This window comes from Pteropus vampyrus, unplaced genomic scaffold (assembly GCF_000151845.1).
Source record: "Pteropus vampyrus isolate Shadow unplaced genomic scaffold, Pvam_2.0 Scaffold146, whole genome shotgun sequence".
Classification (NCBI taxonomy): Eukaryota; Metazoa; Chordata; class Mammalia; order Chiroptera; family Pteropodidae; genus Pteropus; species Pteropus vampyrus.
In genome coordinates this window covers 2,067,096-2,089,979 of record NW_011888927.1, presented here as the reverse complement: position 1 = coordinate 2,089,979, position 22,884 = coordinate 2,067,096, and the positions used below count along the sequence as shown (strand labels likewise).

The window sequence follows — 22,884 nt, the reverse complement described above, 5'->3', positions numbered from 1 at the left end:
CTGGGGGGAGTGTGGCATGAAAGGATCCAGAAGGGTAGCGGTTGGGCTGTCAGTCAACTATACTTCCCGCAGTGGGAGATTTCCGTAGGCCCCCACAATATTTGAGAGTATAACAAAATGTTATATGTAAAAAGGAAATTGAAATACCTATTTTGGAATTCAATCTTCTAAAAGCATGAGATTTATATGTTTATTGAAGAAAATCAATAAAAACTTCAAGAACGACTTTGCTAAAGTAATTAGTTAATTATAATACAAACTGTATAATTTTCCTTCCCTTAGTAAGTTGAGCCATGCTGCCACTAGTGTAGGGAGTCTTCTCAACTTCTAGGGCAAACGATGATTTAGTAGCCTTATTTTCTCTTCAAAGTATACTCTATTTCTAATGACGTTTAAGGAAACAAGAGACTTGTTAATTCTCTTGAAAAACTATGTGTCCTTCGGTACATTGTGTAACCTCTCTGAGCTTCAGTTTTCTTATCTGCCAAGTAGGGGAATTCTCTTGGAGGATCTCCGAAACCCTTTCCAACCCTGACACCGGATGAATCTGTGATCTTTTCCCTCTCATAGGGTCCATGCAAGACCGAAAAGGGGTCACGTATCAGAGAATCTGGGACACCCTTAGTCCTGATACAAAGCAGCTGCCTCAGTTTGAATGTAGTACATAACATCTCTGTACTCAGTTTCTTGTAAAAATAAAGGAATTAAACCATCTCTAAGGCCCCTTTATCGTTCGCTGGTACGGCATTTCTGTTGCTCCCCTGTCTCTGGACCCTTCACAACTGTGCTTCTCAATCCTTGAAGATAACTATCAATAAAAATGTATTGAAATGGTTACTGGGGATCATTTACATAAAGTTAACATTTGTCTTTTATTTGTGGTAAGAACATTAACATCAGGTTTACTCTCTTTAAGTGTACAATACAGTATTAATTACAGGCACAGTGTTGTACAGCAGATCTCTAAAAATCATCTTGTATAACTGAAACTTTGTATCCGTTGAACAGCAACCCCCGTCTTCCTCCCCCAGTCCTCGGCAACCACTATTCTTGCTCTCTGCTTCTATGAGTTTGACTGTTTTAAATGCCTCATATAAGTGGAAGCATGTAGTATTTTGCCCTCTGACTGGCTTATTTCACTTAACGCTGTGTCCTCAAGATTCATCCATGTTAAGACATATGACAGTATTTCCTTCCTAAGGCCGAATAATATTCCATTGTACGTGTACACCACATTTTCTTTATCTGCTCATCCAATAATGGACATTTGTTAATGTTTTTTTTATTGACTCAAACTGTAATTTTAGTTATTTAACTAAGACTGTACAACTAGCTTTAACTCTTTTTACTGCCTTTAGAGAAAAAGCAAACGAATAAACTAATAAAATCATTGAGAGACAAGATCTGGTCAGATGATAATTTTTACTGTTGTTTAAACCAGCATACCTTTTTTTAATTGGTCAAACCCATTAAAATTAAAAAAAAAAAATGATATGTGGGTGAACAAACACAGTTCCCCCAAAGAGAGAATGTGTTCCTGGTTTCCACGGTGTTCAGATAGTCTCCTTCCTTCATGCCACAGTGAAGAAATATCCAAGATTGGTATAATTTAGAGATTAACTTAACTCCTTTATTCTGGTATTGACTAAAGGGTAATTAACTCCTTTATTCTGGTATTGATTAAAGGGTATTAGTGACTTACACTTTTATGGTACTCTTTATCTGTAAATTCTGTGAATGAGTGAGAAAAAAAATCCACAGGGAGAGTGGATGTCAATAATTACCCACCCATCCCCCCACCCCCTGCCAAGTGGAGACCTTAACTTCCAAAGAAAGGAGGAAAGATTTTGACTGAATAATCTAAGTTAGAAGCAGAAGATAAATTAAAACTATCTTACTTCTCTATTCTGATTAAAATACCAAAAACAAAATGTCTTATAAAAATAACATTGCCTTTTTTTTCTTCCCTAATAAATCCAAATATGGATTTCATCAGAGAAAGTATTTACCTAAATCCTAATACTATGTGGGTGTAATATGCTGGTTGCAAACAGATTTCCAATGGCCTCAGGGGCTCACCCTGCCCTAAATTATGTGCACATCTAACTTGTCGTTCTGGGAAAATATGAGGAAAAATCAAATACAATTATAGACAACATGGAGGTATACACTGAATACATGCTAGTTCAATGCATGCAATGAAATGTGTATTAAGCCCTTTGCTTGTCTCAACAGAGATTAGAGGGTCAACTGCTACTAAGAGCAACCATTTGAGATAGGTGGGTGGGTGGGTAGATGATAGATAGATAGATAGATAGATAGATAGATAGATAGATAGATATATCTATATAGTTATCTAGATATAGATATAGATATATATATACACACATATATCCCGCAAGTGTTAAAATAAAAGTGAGAATTCTGATATGAAAAATTTATCATGGACTAAATTATAAGATTTAAGATACTTTGTTTATCTGACTTTAATTTTACTATTTTTTAGATAGGAGAAAAGTCCACTTGAGAATGTATCTGTTGCTCTACAAGTCAAGTTTTTAGGAATTAAATTATATCATTTTTTTAAGCTCTCAGTTTTCATTTAGTATTATAACTGTTAAATTATTATTTTCCTCAAATGTTCAGTGACTTGACAAAATACAGACCCAGAACTGATGGAAAGAAATCTAGATTATTGTTATTTTTAACTCTTTGAGGCAAATTTTATTCTCCAGGGACCACAACAATATCTCCCGTATTAAGAGGGTGGGGTCTGTGCCTCTCCCCTTTAACTGGGTAGCCTTTTGGAACTGATTTGATCAGGATAGCAGGAAGAGGGGTAACACTATGTGACTTCCAAAGCTAGATGATTCAGCTTCTGCCTCACTGGTTGGGATATTTATGCTGGAGCTCTGGACTGCCATGTAAACAATCTGAATGTTCTAAGGCCACCATGCTATAAGGAAGCCCAGACTAGTCCGTAAGGAGAGATCACATGGAAAAGACCTGAGACTCCATGAAGAGAAAAAGATGCCCAACCAGACCCTAGCCGTACCAGCATCCCTCTCCCTGACTATACCAGCTCCTCCATCTGTTTCTATGAGAGACCCCAAGGCAGACCCACTCAGCAAATTCTTTCCGAATTCCTGACCCACCAAAACGTTGAAAAATAACAGATTGATTGTTGTTTTAAGCCACAGTGTTGGGGTGACTCATTATGCAGCAGTAGAGAACTGGAATACCCTTTCAAAAAGTAAAACTGTTTCAACCTAGAACTGATATTTTTGAAATGATGCACAAAAAACGGAAAGATGTGGATGAGTAGATAGTTCATGCAGGTAAATTAGTTGATAGGTGAGTGGTTATAACTAAAAAGTGGTCTGTTCTATGCCACCTTGTTTCTTTTTTCTTTTTCTTTTTCTTTTTTTTTTTTTCATACTATCCTTTACTTTTCTGTGACTTCCCTTTTATCTCTCACTCATGGTTCTCAATTCTGGATGGACATTAGAAGCACTAGAAAAACTTAAAAAAAAATAATCACTGTCCAGACCCAGATTTAATTGTTCAAGGTGGGACTCAGCTCTAGGTATATTTTTAAAACTCGCCAGGTGATTCCATTTCGCTGCCAGGGCTGAGAACCACTGTTGAATGCTGACAGTGCCTAAATCTGTATCCCTTCCTTAGAGCTAGCTGCAGATTGAGAGATTCAGCTGCTTTCTAAGTATCTGGACGTTGATGCCTCCCAGGCCTTCATGCATGTGCTTCTCCACCAGGACTCCTTTTCTCAGGAAATGGCACCACTATCCACGTAAACAAACACTCCAGCCAGAAACCTGGATGTCATCCAGATTCCCTGCCTTCCGCATTCCTTGCATCTAGTTAAACACAAACGAATCCCTTCCTCCCCAGTAATTTGTGAGTCATTTTCTACTCTGCCCCATCTCGGTCCACTTTTCTCCCCTTGATACTGCTTTAGAATCCTAACTAGCATCCATTTGATCCCTTCTAACTCATCCACATAGAAACCACAATGACCTTCTTAAATACGCAAATCACATTCTTTCTCTGAGTAAAACCTTTCAATGGCTTGCCCTTAGAATAAGGCTCAAAATTATAAGATGGTTTGCAGGGCCTTGCATACGTATGCCCCATGCCTTTTTGATCCAAATTCATTTAAAATATCCTTCCTAGTAACATTTAATGCTCCAACAAGCCTGAAGCTTTCATTCCTTTGGAAGTGCTTCTAGACCCTCAGTCCTGTCCTTTAGTAGATGTTGTGTACTCTTCCTGGGATCTCCATCTCTTCTCCCCTTCCCCTCTCCTGTCTTAGTCGTACTCATCCCTCATCCTCAGTTTAAATGAACATCAATTCTTAGAGTGGGCTTCCCTGACTCTAGATTAAGATAGGTCCCCTGTTATGACACCCAAAGCATCTCTACGTCCTTTCTATAACGCTCATCAAACATCTGTCTTTCTAGACTACCAACTCCAAAGCAGGTCAACGGTTGTATGTCACTGCCTACAGCTCAGCTTCTAGAATAGTCTGTATATTGTGACTGACTGAATGAATGAGTAAACAAATGAACATGGATTAAAAGATCAATATGAACTCTGAGAGAAGTTTTCATGGCAATATTCTGGCCTCTGTACTTGGCTCTGGCCCATCCAAAATTCAAATCAGCAATTTGGACAAGATATAGAAGATGTCAACGGATTTTTAAAATGACACAAAATTGGAAGGAATGACTAATGTATCCCTGTTTTGGGTGGCAAAAAAGCAAGATTCTGAAAGATAACAGCTAGCTGGAGCGATGGGTCAGAATTTACAGATCGAAATTTAACAAAGATGGATGCAAAATCCTACCCTCACATTCTAGTCACTACACAAGTATAAGACAGGAGATACTTGTCACAGAAGTAATTCAGGGTGTGTTCGTAGCAGAATAAGCTCCTTTTGAGGCAATAATTGATGTATCTCCTAAAAGTGCTAATGCTATCTTTGATTCCTTTAACGGATATAAAGTGTCCAACCAAGACAGGCAGGTCCCACCATCTCTGCAACAATGTGCTTTATTTACAGGACCACATTTCAACAGGATACACTCAGAGGAGCTTGCCCAGGGTGGTAAAATCTTGAGAAATGAAACTTACGAAAACATTTACTACATAACACATGGAATTCTGGGGAATACTTTATTTCCTTGAAAAAAGTGAAAGGCTGGTTTTTAGAAAACAAGAGTATACTTACACAACAGACAGCAGAACTAGGACCAAGGATTGGCAATATCCAACATTCCCTTTCTGGCCACATCCTTCTTGTTACCCACCCCTCTCATCCTCTCCATCTCTTTAACATCTGCTCTTTGTTCTCCACTGGAGCTCTCATCCCTTAGCCTCTCCCTAGTCTTCCATCTTCACAGATGCTTTGATCGGCTACCTTAATGATTCTCAGCCCCCATATCCCTGAGCCCAAGGATCTACTACTATGTTTCTTATGGTTTTAACCTTGGATCATTCCTTTTCTCTGCTCCTGCTTGCAGCTTATTGAGACTCTCTAGGGAAGGCCATGCCAGTCGGCTTCATGACAGCTCTGTGTTATCCGGCATCAGAGGGCGTTCAGTCCTGCTCAGCATCCTTTCATTCATCTAGGCCGTTTACTGTCACATTCCCGAAAAGGAGCTCTAAACTTTTTCCACTTTTTTAGCCCTAAGCAAATTCTAAAACTCTCACACAGAGGAAATAGTTTCCTTAAATTTTACTCTTCACAATCTCAAGTTTTTATTTGCACTTCACTCTTTCTTTTTCTCCTTTTCTCCTTTCTCAGAATTGCAAGAATAAGAGAACTATCTCCCCTCCTTTCTAAAGCTTGCTTTTCCACGTGGATTGTGATACCTTTTATTTCCCCCCCATTTCCCCTGGGACTTTGTTTCATAACTTATCTTCTGTCTTTCCTCTCTTCAAATTCTTTCTTGTTGCCGGCCTCTTCTCTCAGTTAGTGAACATGCTCACATACTTCGGGGAGATTCATTGTGCAGTGATTGTTTTAAGATAATTTGGAGAGAGGAGAAACCAAGCCAGGGATTCCAGTTAGTAAGCTTTTTCCAGAGTCCAGGTGAAAAGCAAAGGGAACCTGTCATAAAAGACAGAATGGTGAACAGGTTTTTCAGTGGGGATTTTGATGGCAGAATGACTCGTGAGATAGTTGTTATTTATGACTTTGCCTTTTTTTCCTACTGTTTCATCAGCTCCTTGGGGACAAAGACTGTCAGATTTATCTCACTTTCCCTCACAAAATCTGGCTTGAATGAATGAACAGTTAGAATTCTCTCAAAATATGCACATATGGGGAGAGAGCTGCCCTCTGAGAAGATAGTTGATGGGAAAGGGAACGACATCTCCATATTAGGAGGAAGACAGTAGACCTTTGTCCCTCAAAGTATGGTCCACTCTATTAGTTTCCCATTGATGTAACAAATTGCCACAAACGTAGTGCCTTCAAACATCGCAAATTTATTCTCTTAGAGTTCTGGAGTTCAGATGTCACTGGGTCTTAATGGGCTAAAATCTAGGTGTCAGTAAGGCAGTATTCCTTACTGGAGGCTCTAGGGGAGAATTAGCTTTTTGCCTTTTCCATCTTCTAGAAGCTGCCTGCATTCCTTGGCTCATGGTACCCTTTCATCTTCAAACCCAGCAATGGCTTGTCAAGTCTTTCTCACATTGCATCACGCTGACACTGACTCTCTTCTTCCTCCTTCTGTTTATAAGGACCCTTGTGATTACATTGGTCCCAGTGAGATAACCCAGAAAAATCTCCCCATCTCAAGGTTAGCTGATTAACTACCTTAATTCTATCTGTAAAATTAATTTACCATGTAACCTTACATGTTCACAAGTTCTGGGAGATTAGGGCATGGATGTCTTTTGGGGGCCATTATTTTGCCTGCCACATGCTTGGATAAATAAGATCTGCATTGCCTGAGAGCCTGGTAGAGGTGCAGACTCTTGGGCTCCACCCCAAGCTTCTGAATCAGAATCTGCATTCCATTCAGGTCCCCAGGTGATTTGAATTTTCTTTAAAGTCTGAAAAACCACAACTACACTATCTCTAAGTCCTACTTTAAACTCTCCACAATTCTGTGAAAAACGTGTTTTTTTCTCCACCTTCAAATTTTCATTATTCCTTCTAATCCTGGTTTCCTGCCAAAAAAAAAAAAAAAAAGTTAATTTTGATTTGTACCCCTGGTGTTAATTCCTAAAAAGTCAGCCAAGTAGAACATGACAGTACCTCATGCATATTTTTTTACTGGCAGAAAGTAGATGCTAGGAAAGGCAATTAAATTATACAATTATCCATGATGCAAAGGTACTGGTCTGCAAAGAGTATTTTCTTCCCCAAGAAGATTCACAGGAGAACTGCCTTCATTACTGTGAAGATAATATTAGTGGCCCAGCAAGTGAAGCAAAACATACACAGATGAGCTGTTTTTAAGGCATCTCAGAACAGCTCAGCCTTTGAGAAGTGTGACCAAAGCTGATTATAAAATTCCTTTCAAAGTTGCAGGAAGGCACACCCATAAATAACTCTGGTTCTGACTGGTGCAAAAAGGAGGTTGCTAGCTGTTTGATCGCTCTCCTTATTGTAGGGGATAAGATTACAATACCTCACCTCCAAGACTGCAAGCTCCTCAAGGCTAAGACCAGCCATGCGCATGCAGTGCCTGGGACCTAGGAGGTACTCCATACATTTGGGGTTTCAATAATTTTTAGTATTGTGTAATATTTTATACTGACTTACAGAGATGCACTGAAAAAAAAAAAGATAAATAAAACTGGGAAATTTCAGTGACCATCTAATTAGATTCTCTGCTTCCTTTTGTTCAATCAGTCATTCATTCATTTATTCAACATTTATGAATTATCTAGCGAATGCCAGCCATTGTTCCATGATAGGAACATATGATCGCTGTCACTCAGGAGTTCACATCCCAGTGGGGCAAATAGACACATAAGTAAATAATTGTAGCAACATGAGTTCAAGGGCCTCTCTTCTCCTTTCTGTCATTCACATGCTAATTGGATTTGTCTTTAAAATTGTCCATTTCTCCAATTGGACTAATTATTTGGCTTTATTATTTTTGTTTTCAGCCCTAGCTACTAATGTTGCCTGTAGGCACTTGCTACTCGTTCTAGAAAATGAAACTCCTTCAAACTAGTTCAAGTAAAAAAGAGGTTATTATAAAGTTCTGGGAGGGTCTCATGGGACTTCAGGAAAAGTTGAAGAAGCAGGAAAGGCAGAGAGCGAAGCAGCTCCAAAATGCCTCTGTTTTCTTCCTATGTGATGAGTAGTCTATGCTGCCACGGCAGAGAATCCGATTGGTCCACTTTGTCTTTTCAGGCCCCTTCCTGACCACTGTGATCATTGTCATTATATTCCGATTGCTTCCTTCGTATCAGTCACTCATGGAGCTGCAATTCTATGTATTTTTTAATTTACATGTTTACACCTATTTTCCTCTCTTGGTTTGGTAGTGATCATATCTATTTTGTTGCTACTATATCCAGCCACTCGTACAGTGCCTGATCATAGAAGGCATTTAGTGGATAAATAAATGAAAGAATGAGAGGGAGAGAAAAAACACGTGTCATTAGTGACCCTAGAGATGGGCTTCCTTCTGGTCCTTCCTAGTCAGCTTGCAGGAGCGGGGAGGTCGAGGAGAGCCCTGGGCCCACTGGCTGCGAGGCTGTGGAGGAAGGTTCTTAGGAAAAGAGATATACAGGGCATTCTCCCTCGAACAAGTCTTGGCCAACATTCTAGCCACATGTTCTTTCAATCGTCAACCTTTACACCTAGCGAAAACTTTCTTTAGTGGCCCAACGTAAATGCTCCCACTCTTTTCTTTTTAAAATTTATTGAGCAGCTATTGTATGCCAAATTCTACATCAGACACTTTACATTGCATCATCTCTTTTCATTTTTGCAGAGATTCCAGCAGATAATATCCTCATTTTATAGCTACAGAACCAAGTTTCAACTATTTAAGCAACTCATCCAAGGTCACAGAGCTAGCACGTCGCATAGCCACGATTAGAACAAAAGTGTATTTAATCTCAAAGTTCCTTCCATGACATTTGCCTATCTCCTCTATAAAGTATTCTCCCCTCCTCATACAAACTTAACTGCTCCTTTCTATGTAGTACCATAATGCCTTATTCTTAAAGACAGCGCAGCATTATTACACACTTTTGGGTACAGTTGGTTCTGGCTCCAGTGCTACACTGTCCCTCTTAGGGGAGGAAGTGTACATGGTTCCCCTTTATGTCTTTGGTGCTTGTCACTTAATAGGAGCTCAACCAGTATCTGTCTGCTGGGCCAAGCTTTGCAAGGATAGGTAGTTACTACGCCCTTTGATAGTTTTAAAATTCCACAAAATAACATACCTTATCATAAAGAAAGTAAAGTTATCCAGTCTTATAAATACTTTTTCCATCTTTGTCATTGAATTTAAGGAACATACGTGTACTCTCGCAACCCATAAAATGTTTAGGTCACATCAACTGAGACTCACCCCGTTATTGTAGATGGTAAATGCAGAGTGGTTATGGTCCAAACACGCTGATTGGATACTCCTTTGACTCAAAACAGAAGCCTGGTATACCTATAAAGCAACATTCTCTCATTCAACAAATAGTTATTAAATACCTACTACATACGCATTATTAGTCACTTGGGATAGGCATAGTGATTATGCAAAAAGGCCGAAAGAAGCATTCTGTCCTTATGTTGCTTATCATCTAGTAGATACAGCATGTACATAAACACCTAGGATATAAAGTGGAAGGTGCTAAGTGTCAAGAGACACCTGCTAAGGGTTATGGGAATTGAAAGGAGGCAGGGATGACTTCTGGCAGGGATGGTCAAAGACTTCATGGAACACATGGCATTTAAGCTGGAATATATGATTCGGACAAGCAGACACATCTCAGGTCAAAGGCAAAACACACAGAGGTGAGGGTGGGAGCCTTGAGGGGCCATCACTGGGCTTGTGCACATCTGTAAAGAGCAGAGCAAGAGAAGCGTTTGGAAAAGCAGGTTGAAGCCCAATTGCTGATGCCTTCGAATTCCAGGTTGTAGAGATTTAACTTTATTCTTAAGGAAGGCAGTAATATGGTCATCATCATACTTTAGGAAGAGCAGCCTGACAGCGGCCTCGGAATGAATTTGCAAGAGAGAGACTGGAAGCAGAGAGAGCAGTTATTTTATGTTTATTTGATAATACTGGGTCTTTACTGATCACACGGCTGTGTAGGTGGACTGAAAACTTTGGTCAGAACTATTTTTGAAACTCAGACATAGTCTAAATGACTCATCAGTAAGCCAAGAAGAATTTCTAAAGAGTCATCATCACAGGCTTAAAAAATGCACAGTGTAAATGAGGAAATCTGCTAATAGCTCTTAAACCAAACAACTCAGGTATTGAGGAGGTAGGTTAATGTAGGAAGCCGAAATGAAACAGCTTGTTAAAGCCACATTGCCTCCCTGCTTAGTGTGGGCGAAATGCCAGCAGGGCGGGCCTAAGGCAGAACGAGGCAAAACCTGCCGAGCCAGATAGAAAGCCCCAGAGAGAAAAGGGAAGGGAATAGTAAAATGCTGAAGGTTAAATAAAAACAACTTTTGAGGTGGAAAAGGCAGATTTCTCAATAGCAAACTGAATTTGCCAAACCACATTTAAATTAGAAGAGCAAAACGGGGGAATGTGATTTGGGAAAGGTAAAGCAGTTGCTAAATGAACTGCTAACTAGCGGTCTGATTGTCACCCAACAGCTTGCACCGCCGCCTGGGCCCTCCTGGACCACTCTGTTTATGGCATGAGAACCCTTGGGGATGCAGTCAAGTGCAGCTTCAAACAGTGGGCTTCGGTGTGAAGCCACAACAGCAGGCACATCAGCTTGGGCTGTGGCAGTGAAGTAAAGGCTGTGTATCTTAAGCAGTGCCAAAAACAGCCTCTGCAAAACAGCCACTGCAGGCATGAAGTTTATGAGTTCCCCATATGCAAACTACCATTAGTCACGCATTGATTGATCCATTCCTCCAGGAGCTTCATTTCCAAATGCAAAGGCAGCCTTTCAGCACAACCTCGCTATGCCACTGCCTTTGTCATCCTTTCTTTATATTTAAAACTACTTCATAATGAGCTCTCTTTGAGATTTAAATGCTTAGACCTCATGATTCTAATGAATCATAAATAGTGACACTGAGGCTCTCGTATTTCTTTTCTAATTTTTTTAGTTTTCTGTATTTTTATGCACACATATGAGTGCACATGATTTCTCCATCTTTCTCAAAGACATTTTCATAGGAAAATAAATGTAGCGAATATAAATAAAAAGGTGGAGAAACAATACTACTCTCTTCAAAATAGCTAAGGCCAGTGATTAAAGTAGAAACAGAGGTTAGTCCAGAAATTCACTATAATTCAACATTACTATGGAATATCTAAGAATAGGCAGAAATTATTTTTTCCTCTTTTATCTCATTTTTTTAAACTTGATATTCCTTTCTTCCTCTGGGAATTGTATGCAATATTCATAGTTAGATTTGATATCAGAACTTGATTATTGACAATTTTCTAAGGGTACATTCAGAGCTAGAGTAGATGTTTACTATATTAGACTGTGGTTGTATTTTTTTTTTTTTTTTTACTTGAGGGATAATCAAGAGTAGTATAAATGTCTAAAAAAGAAGTGTCTCTGTAAGCCATGTTTTGTACTATGTTTTGCCTTAGTATAATAAAATATATTTTGCAGGGGAGAGACTAGAAACAGGTAGAACAGTTAGTTTATCTTTATTCAATAAATCTGGGTCTTTACTGATCACATAGCTGTGCAAGTGGATTGAAAACTCTGGTCTAATGTAACTGTAGTTGACCCTTAAACAACACGGGGGTTAGGGGTCTTCATCCCCCACACAGTCAAAAATTCATGTATAACTTTAACTTCCCAAAAACTTAACTGCTAATAACCTACTTTTGATCGGAAGCCTTACTGATAACATAAAGTGTTAACACATATTTTGTATGTTATATGTATTATATTTTGTATTCTTACAATAAAGTAAGCTAAAGAAAGGAAATGTTATTAAGAAAATCATATAGAAAACACATTTACAGTAATTATTGAAAAAAAACCCACATATAGGTGGACCTGTGCAGTTCAAACCCATGTTGTTCAAGAGTCAGCTGTATAATGTTGTTAACTAAATTAATAACTAAGCATTATATTATTTAGAAGGACATGGCTGAGGTGGTAATATAAGATACCTTATATACTAACCAACCGCAGTGCCTTGAATGCTAGAATTTTATTTAAAGAACTACATTAGAAGGATAACATGTAATGTTTAAACATAACTCCAATGCACTGATAACTATAAGGCCATTGTATTTATTGTTGGACACACACTGTTAACGACTTTCCTGGATTGGATGCAGGGGAGATATTGGTCAAAGGGTGCAAACTTACAGTTATAAGATTAACAAGTTCTAGGGATCTAATTTACAGCATGGCAATTGTAGGTAATAATGCTGTATTATGTACTTGAAAGTTGTTGAGAGTCAATCTTAAAAGTTCTTACCACAAAAATGAAGTGGTAATTATGCGATGGGATGGAGATGTTAGTTAATGCTATGGTAGCAATCATTCTACAATATATAAGTGTATCAGATCCACACCTTAACTTATACAATGCTATGTAGATATAAGTATAGGGCTTTCTTCCTAGCACAATCAATGAATAAGAAAAGACAATTTAACCAAAGGATGGTCGAGTGACGTTCACAAGACTTAAGTCCTTTGCACAGCCTTCGAGGCCCTGCATGACCAGGTCCCTGGCCACCTCTGACCTCATCTTACACTCTAGAAGCCTCACCCTCTATCTCCTTCCTTACTCAGCTTCAGCCACTCCCTCCTCATCTGTGCCTTGCTCCTCATTCATGCAGTTTCTTCTGCCTAAATGCCTTTCCCTTTACCTCCCATTCATGTCTTCTCACTAATCTAAATACTCTTATACACAGATCTACATGGAGAAGGCTGCCTATTTTCTAACATAATTAGGAAATAGGCTATTAATTAAATGTTCTAGTCAATAGAGTCACATTGCACATATTATACTCATATATCCATATGCTATGAATCTGATTACAATAAGCTGCATGTAACTCAATCTCAACTGGTCATCATTCACCATTGATGTAAACATGTAAAGATTGTGCAGTGCTTTCGTGATCATCACTATGGATGCCACTTAACCTTTGCACCATGTAGTACTCTAGTATTTGTCAGTAACAACTATAGTAATCCCCTTGATAGAAAGCTCAGTGAGCCAGATTTTGCTAAAGTAGATAGAGCATCCTGTAGTAATTACAAGTGTTGTGAGATAAAGATCGATTCTTTCTGTTATGCCAGAATAAAGAATACAATGCTAAATTTGACTACAAAATACATATAGATCATTGAAAATTGAATATCAGCCTACTCTATTGAGATCCTTAGCTCTCATACATGTATTTACTCTTACTATGTTTTAAATGTTTGGTTTTCAGAAAATGTGTTTGGGAGCTTTTCTTTTTTTTCTTTTTCTTTTTCTTTTTCTTTTTTTTTTTTTTTTTGTATTTTGTATTTTGGCTAAGACTGCCATTTCAAAACTACAATGTCCCACATTTTTATATCTCTATAAACATTAATGGAGTTTCACAACACACTTGCATGAACCTCGAGATGACTGTTTCCACCGTACAGATAAGAGAAGCTGAGGCATGAGGCTATTTCTGCATGTTTTCCAAAGATACCCACCTCACTTCCCACACTCCACCCCTGCACTGAGCCAGTGGAAAGGAGAGCCTGAGACAGAAAACATCTGTGTCCTCACTGAAAACACATCTTGTATGCATTTGGAATCTTGGGGGAGGGTAGATAGCTAAACCAGAGTTGCCTTTTCACACTTGCAATTAAAGTCCTAACAAGGGGATCTTTGTAGAAATGTGTACATAATAAAGAGGGCATCAAGGTGATTACAAGGATGAATTTACACTGGTCTGAAATGCCTCGAGTGTGTTTGAAGGCAAGAAGATAGACTAGTTGGCTTTTCAAGGCCTTTCTAACAGTTATAACTATCCACTGAGAAGTTCATGAATGAAAAGTATTTAAAGTGTTTACCTTTCATTTTCTTTCTTTTTCTTTACAGATCTATGCAGTTCGATCAGTTGTTCCCAACAAAAGCAATAATGAAATAGTCCTGGTGCTACAGCAGTTTGATTTCAATGTAGATAAAGCAGTGCAAGCCTTCGTGGATGGTATGTATACACGTCCCCTGAACTCGAAGATGTTAGGTCTAAATATTCCATGTATTCTGTGTGTTTTCCTTTAAATGCATTGAATATCAGTTAGTTACTAATACTTTGATTCTAACAAAAATATTTTAGGTTTTAAAAACATATACAAACACAATAGGAACAAAAGTTAAAGTTTTTTTTTGTTTTTTGTTTTGTTTTTGGATCATTAGAAAAAAGGCTGTAGATAGTTTCTAAAGAATGCTACCAGTTTCATTGTCTACCAGTCATTCCAATTTGTTATTAAACATGTCCTTTATTTGATGGTGACCTTGTGAATGAAGGATAACGTAGTTCATTCCTAATCTGGAAAGTCTTCTCATCAACTAGCATTATTCTACTTGGCTTTATGACTGGAATCCTTGAACTTAATGCTTTCGTAAACTGAGAAGACTGGTTTATTCTGTAGCATCCTTAGTTTGTGATTCCAAGTTTGCCTAATTAATCAGAACACCAGTTCCTCTTGTCTATTTCTTGAACCTTTTTGCTTTCTTAAAAAAAATTTTTTTTGGACAGCCCCTCTTCAATGACATTATAGAATCTCAAGTCTCAGGAATGTGTTTATCCTATACGTGTATAACTTACTGCTTTACATTTCCTGTAAATTGTGGGGAAATTCTCCTCTCCTAATCAAATTAAGCAAGTTCCATTTATGAACAAAGATCTCATACCTGTCCTAGATTAGCACATGTCTTCTATATTATGTCCTGTCTATATTTTGTAACAGTGGACTAACTAAACATAATCTGACAGATAAAGTCAAGGAAGACTTATCAGCATGTTTCTCAGTTATATCCTATTTATACTTTATTTGTTAAGGACGGTTTGATTTACTTATTTTCCTAGGAGTAGAATAACCTTCTCAAATTTCTATAAGTATAATTACATTTCAGGCAAGGTATTGGAACTAGGCAACATGCTCACATTCCGTTGTCTGCAGCCAAATTTAGGGTCCTAATTGAATTAAAAAATGATTATCATTCAAAATGGACCTGCAGGCAGACCCATAGTGCATAGCTTTACTGTTTTTCCCCAATTCACGGACTAGCAGATTTAGAATCTTTAGTCATAAGAAGCAAATGGTAGAGGGTGCAGTATGAATTAGATTTTGCATCATCCAGTGCAATTTATCTCAAGAAAAAAAATTGGAAATGCGCACATCCTGGCTCAGATAAACTCTTTTCAGGTTTCGCTTGCCAACATCACTCACATGGAAAAAAGCTTTAAAAGGAAAAAGGTTATTATCCTCATTCCTCCCCACCCTCGCTTGGATTGAGGCCCCCACAAAGTGACCCTGATGAAATGCACAGATGCTCAGTAACTGATACACTCTCATCAAATCCATTTATATTTAAATAGAGCACCTAGCTTATCCTTCTTGAAATTTTCACCTTGTCGATGCTGAGATCTCGTTAAAAAAAAAAAAAAGTATATTGATCGCTGAGAAGCCTCATGTCTGGGGGACCAATCAGACAATTTGTTTAAAAACCACTAAAAATCAAAAATATTTGTTGGGAGTCACTTATGAGGCATATTAAAAGCACTATTTCCAAGTGGCTTAAAAAACTCCAAGCAGTTTCAGTGTAATTAAAATTTAATAATAACAGTTTCAAAATTCTCTGTAAACATGTGCATTCTTCAGAATTACTCTCTAAAATCTCATTTAAATTGAAAATGGAATTTATGTCAAAATATGAAAACTAAAGGAATAATCGAATATTACAATTGAAAGTAGGAGACAACGCACCTCCTTTCTCTGATTAAAAAGAACAGTACTTAACGTTTTTTTTTTAATTTAATTTAATTTAGAAAACTGAAGTTTAGCTACAGGGAAGGACTACCCTAATGATTATTAACCATTGGCATGACTTACCAAGAAACCTAATGAAAGTGACTTCCTAAAGTTCTTCAAAAGAAAATACTGTGAAACATTAATTCTCTGGGCAAATCAGAGAAAAACCAGCCCAGTTAATAAAAAGTCTGAATTATATCTTACTTTTAAGTGCAGTCTTATTATTTCAAGTACATGTAACTCAAAAAGTCTAAGAAGGGCATTAAATTGGAAACTTTGAATAGATAGGAATAATTAGCCCATGTAAAACAGTTGTCAGAGCAATATGGCCTCTGCTTATCCAACAGTGAGAGTAGACTCAATAATTGGGACTCTACTAATTTGAAATTTGGTATAAGGACCAGGTTGAAGTTTATTTTTGTTTGGCCAACACCCTCATTGTAGAGAACTATTAGTATAATGTGATTGTATGATAATGCTTACAATTGTTAAAAGAATACATTTAAGAGCTACTCTTTTAGAAGTACCTATTTAATTAAGAAAACAACTGATGTACTCATTACTAATAAGTCATTGTTGAAATTACCCCCAGAATAGTTGGAATGAGTGAAAGAACTTTTTTAGACTACATAGAAACAGTTACTATAACTGACCAGTGGCAAAACATTTCTTTTAAAATATTGTATAACAATCAGGTTAGACTTTTTCTCTGAGTCTGTGCCGTTCCACATATGTATGTGAATGTCGCTAACAGAACCTGGGAGTCAGTTGTCATTTGATGAACTTTTGTTTCAAGTGGAAGCCTTGCAAAGGTTACATCCCATTCCTGTCCACAGTGATAGAAGTAAAACTAATATCAGATAATTTGTCCTCCGTATCACCCTGCCAAGTTGTGAACATCATGACTAGAGGCAGATAAAGAGCAGGAATAGCCACATAAAAAGCCATGATTCATATGGTTAATAATATTCAAACTTTCCATGTTTGGTCCAGAAGATTATAGATATTTTGATTCATATATCAAACAGAACAATTTTAATTCTACCTATGGCAATGAAACTATCAGAAAATTCTTAAGATAGATACATTTTCTCTGAGACAACATAATGATAAAAAAAAGTAAGCTTCATGTAGTGGGGCTTAATATTTTGATAAAACCAAGATCATGCAGTGAATTAAATGAAAATCTGGAAATAAAACATGAAACTGGCATTTTTATTAAGATAGGATGTATCAAAACAAATGAAAAAGCTAAGAAAAAAATTGTTACCAAGATAGAAAGACTGAGATGAATTTAGTGTGGTGTTTTATTATGTGAATGCACATTGAAGATTCTTTGTCTTTTTCTAGGTAGTGCAATTCAAGTTCTAAAAGAATGGAATATGACAGGAAAAAAGAAGGTAAGATTAATATTGATTGTAAATTAGTAACATCTTTAATCAAAATTTGTATGGTGGTTATCATTTTAAAAAGGCTGCCAATTTTATGCTGCTTTCAAATATGTTAATATGTACACCCAGAAAGCTTCCAAATTCATGACTCTTCAATTACCAGCCACCCTCACTACTAATGCCCTTGTATTCTGTTCAGTGTTGTTAACTGCCAGGTGTGTTTTAGAAGTCCCAGAGTTTTTCTTAAGTGTGACAGGGAGCCCAACCAGAGAATTCAAAGGATTCAAGACATTAACTTGCCTGAACATATCCTGTAGCACAAAGGAAAAATTTAGGGAGTGTTTAAAGGTACCTGAAAAGCTCTGAATATATTTTCACATGTTTTTCTAACTGAAAGAATCTGTCCAAGGCTGCCCTGAGATACTTTTCTGCTGAGTTCTAAGCTAGATTTTTTGTTAATAAAAGAAGAAGAAAAGAAAACACCTTAAAATCATAATAAGGGACCTATTTTCTCTTCTTGAGGACCCTGGCAGACTCCTCCTTGAAAACAGTGGGAAGATTTCCATCTGCCCCTTTCAAATTATTTTGCTTTCTTGTCTAGTCACAAAGAGTCTGACTTCTGGGCTCACGTGAGGTGTGAGTGTTAACGTACTGACCCTCTCTTCTACAGCACACGCATGCTCACTCACTCCTGTAAGACACAGCTCCCTTCTTGTCCTTGGCCTGTAACCTGTTTCATAACTTAAACAAAAAAATCTGCTTCTCTTTTGTCCAGTAACTGCCCTACCCATTCCCACTATTTCCTAGCAAAGCCTTGTGTTTTTGGTGTCCCAGGATGTACTACGCCAGTTTACCCTTCGCCATTAGGGAAGATCAGAGACCTGCGAAACAAACCAGAAAAAATAAAAATAAGAAGCAATGTTACTTTCACAAAATCTCGAGATTACTAGAATTATCCTTTCCCCTTTTTTCTCCTCCTAGTTTTATGCAGAATAGGAAGAATTATGAGATTTTTTTTCTAACCTTTGTATGAAGGTTGTATGTAATCTTTGACAATCTCTGCTTATCTTTAATTATAGCTTCCCAGGCTTCTTTGTGAGATGATGATTCGAAAGTTATTGAAAGGCAGTATTTACACTTACATTGAAAAATTTCATGAGTGTGGTTTGGGTATAAAATTTCTCTGACGTAAAAAAAGGAGCAGACAGCAGCTACAGACCCGACTCATTACTGAGCCTCCCTCTTAGAGGTTCACTGGAAATGGTCTCCCCAGCCCAGGAGACATAAGGCTTGTGTGGGAATAGATACTGCTGGCCTTTCCTGTCATCCAGTGAATGCACATCTCTCGCTGCTCCAGAGGAGCACTTACTCAGGGTCATGACCGTGGTTTCAAAGGAAAAGAAAGGAAGTAGGGAGGAGAATTCAGAAGAGAAAGCTGTTTCTTTTTATTTCTTTCTCAAATGCATGGAAGAACAAAGCCAGGCTGATGTTCAGCTGGTACCCACGGATGCAGCAGGTGAGACAGGGTCTGTCCTGATGGATTACATCCGTTCTGATTGGCTGAGGCCTGTACCATACCGAATGTTAAGGACATTGAATATCCACCAGGTACGAAACCAAAGTCAATAAAGCATACAACGTAATTAGGATCAACATCTTAATTTCATACGTATTGTTATATATATTGACCATTCAGACATTTTAGGAGAGAAACAGTAAAACTCTGCCATATAGTGATAATTCAGGTCTAAAAAATTTCAGCTATCTGAAAAAGGATCATATTATTTCAAAATAAAGTGAAGTCTTGTAATTCTGTTCAGCTAGCAGTTGAGAGGTCCGGGGGTCCAGCTGGACAAGCCAAATTCAGGTGGACACATGTCAGTTTGGTATTACTTTGTAGCAGTTGTCTGCTCCAGCTTAAATACTCACAGGGATGATTATGGATCCTGTGGCTGCATGGGACCTCCTGGACTGTGGCAGCAATCCAAGAATCTCCTGGTCAGTTAGTGCCTATTGCATAGACCCAGTGGGATATGCTTCTTATTTCCTCATCTTACAAGGACTTATCTGCCTTTTCTGTACCAATCCTCCCCGCAACCTTTTCTCTACCCCAAAGTATCAGTGTCCTCCTTGCATCCCCCACCCCCATCACCTCTTTAAGAAACTAGAACTATTTCCCAATGGCACAGTATCTGAATTCAGGGAAGTTATCACAAGATTTTACTGTAGTACCACTCCTATATGTAGTGCCTCAATAGCTCAAATAATATGTCAGCCTTTAAGCCATTTCCTGCTATTTTTTCCGTTTAGAGAAATCTTTTTTCACTATGTTTATAAGGTAAATAGTTATACAATTTATTGTAAGAAAAGATATTTACATTCATTTGGGTGACTAATAAAGATGTAAGAGGTTTCACCCATTCTATTAGAAGAGCTAGAAATTCTGTTTCTAGGTAGATTATATTATCTATGAAAAAAACATATATATACATATAACATTTCTTATTTTGATCTCTCAGGTTCATCTTATATTTCAAGGGTCTGAGCTAAATAATATTATCTTCTCATTTGTTTCTCATTCTAGAACAACAAAAGAAAAAGAAGCAAGTCTAAGCAGCATCAAGGCAACAAAGATGCTAAAGACAAGGCAGAGAGGCCTGAAGCAGGACCCCTGCAGGCACCACCGCCACAGATACAAAATGGCCATGTGAATGGCTATGAGAAGGACAGCTCGTCCACGGATTCTGCCAGCGAAAAACCAGCCCTTATCCCTCGTGAGAAAAAGATCTCAATACTCGAGGAACCTTCAAAGGCACTCCGTGGGGTCACAGGTCAGTAGTTTTTAAGTGAAGTTGACATTGAAGAAAACATAGAAGCCATAGAAGAAAAAGACTTACAGGGAAACTATTGGCGCAGTTGGTGCTGCTGTTGATATCGTTGGAAGTGAAAGGTTGTTCTGCATTGTACACAGATTCAGACAGTCTTCCGGCAGGATGGTGGGCGGTGGGAAGAATATAACAGGGTCAAAGAATAAATGCTCAGTTGCTCAGTCTAGCCCTGCACTAAGTCAGAGGATTATTTTTTTCTAAAAAACACAGTTTCCATCTATATTAGGATCAAAAAGAAAATGGAAATTCTAGTTTAAAGATATTTTCTTTCTAGATACGTTTGCTGTGTTAAGGAAGGGATAGTTGGTGACAAAAGGAAAAGTTATTAAAGAGTAGTGTTTTAAATTATGTAACAGAACATAATCTTCCAGAATGTTAGAATCTGGAACATTAATTATTTGGGCTATAGCTATATATTAATTAATCTGCGAAAGGGTACTTCATAGCTGTATGACCCTGAAGGCATTATTTCATCTCTTGTGTCTCATTTCCTTTCTGTAAAATGAGGAAACTATACTGGAATGTACTAGATCAGTGGTTCTTAATACTATCTAACCAAATGCTCTATTTTTACAACAAATCTTAAAATAAAATTCATAGATAGTATAATCTACCTAAATACAGAATTTCAATAAAGTAAAAAGATATAAGAAATCAGGAACAACTAAAAGAGAAAGCCTAATAAAATGGCCAAACGTTCACACCCACTTGTAATAAATCACTTTGCACTTAAAAGAGGTAAGACCATAGTCAAATGGATATTGTGCACACTGCTTCTCTATATTCGATGTGTGAAGTAAGAGGTAAATAAGTATATTTGTATGTAGACATGGAATCATTGTGAATGTAACTACTAGAAATGCAGATTAACCTAGGGGTGCTGGTTGTCAACTCAGATACTGTGATCGTGTGACTGGCCGTGTGATTCTCCAAATGGTGAAAAACTCTTGGCAAACTTCTGAACACCATAAAGGACAATCTTTTCTTAATTTACACAGAAGCTGAATCATGGAAATCCCACGTATAGGAAAGCTGTACCAAAAAATAGTTTGGGTTTGTAGGAAGACATGAGAAAGTTCAGGAAGCAGAGCAATTGTTTATTGTGCAGGATTCCCGTGATGTTAGTTATCTAACACCCCTTCCTCCCCTCTCACTAACACAGTCATTTTGATAGATTTGTAAAATGCCCTGTCAGTTTTTCACAGTGCCTCCTAAGAGGTGGTAGATCCCTCAGTGAGAAGCACTGCACTAGATGATTCCCAAAGTCCTTCTTCTACTCATAAAATCCTGACTTTACTGAATCAGTCTTTTTAAATTCCTCTTACATGCAAAGCACTGTGCTAGATGCCACAGTAGATTCAGAGAAGGATACGGTATGGTCGAGTCCCTGAGGGAATCACATTCTTTATGTCCTTGAAGAAGATACACCTCCGTGTACACTGGTGAGTTTAGGGTTTGGGGTGAGGAATGCCACATCCGACTGAGTGACCTGGAAAGATTTCACAGGAGCAGTGGGTACTGATGGGCCAATAGACTTGACATGGTAGAGAAGACTTGTAGGTTTAGAAAACAGTTGGGAGAACTTTACTCAACGCCCTCATACATTGCACACCTGCTGTATATGAGGCAGTGCTATCCTCTGATGAATCAAAAATGAGTAAGACAGGGTCCCTGCCTAGGAGGAGTTCAGTCCTACAGAAGAGGCAGGTGCAAATAAACAATCGCATGATGACACTTACCACATCAGGGATGCAGTGAGGAAGCGTTAAATAACTGACACACTGTGCAACACAGTAGTAAGTTTTTAGATTTCTCACAAAGCACTAATTTTCTACCATAAACACATTACCTAACAACTCTGTTAATACTGCTGTAATTTAGGTAATCCTCACTACACAGTGATTTCTTAAAACCAAACAAACAACAATAAAAATAACCTATTTCCATTTAGAATCTGGATTTTCCAGGAATTTTTTAACTCAGTTTTTACTATACCTACGATTTTGAGAATGTTTTGATTTATTGTCAGGGCAGGAGAAAGAAATTAAATAATCGAGTGGCAGATTCCCAACTTTGCTTGTTATTGCTTTCACATGAATTACTTTCAAAATCTAATTACTCAAGTAGCTGTTTTGATATCAATCATAGACTAAAAGCCTAGCACATATATTTGTTCATTTACTTATAATTTATACCTTCTTCCTAAAACAATTTCAGTAACTCTATCAAGTATATGACATTAGAGCAAATGCAATATTGAAGAACTTCACTTCACAGTGGATAGCTGCCTTGAAAGTTAAGTACCCACTAAAGGAGTTCTCTCTTCAAGGGTGCTTTTGTAAACCCCACCGTGAAACTTTCTGTGAAGAATCCTTTGCACAGAGCCATCCCGCAATCCCTTCAGTTTTATAAGTTTAGCATAAAGGCAT

At 37.8% G+C, this 22,884-nt stretch overlaps 1 protein-coding gene across 3 annotated transcripts in view; it reads left to right on the top strand.

Annotated features, from left to right (window-relative positions):
* SPATS2L (spermatogenesis associated serine rich 2 like) overlaps positions 1-22,884 on the top strand; it is a 149,844-nt gene that overhangs the window by 81,762 nt on the left and 45,198 nt on the right. For all 3 annotated transcript variants that reach the window (XM_011369207.2, XM_011369206.2, XM_011369208.2), the window contains exons 4-6: positions 14,240-14,348; positions 17,527-17,576; positions 20,152-20,398. In XM_011369207.2, the coding sequence (XP_011367509.1) occupies positions 14,240-14,348; positions 17,527-17,576; positions 20,152-20,398 (406 nt within the window). The remainder of the gene's footprint in view (positions 1-14,239; positions 14,349-17,526; positions 17,577-20,151; positions 20,399-22,884) is intronic.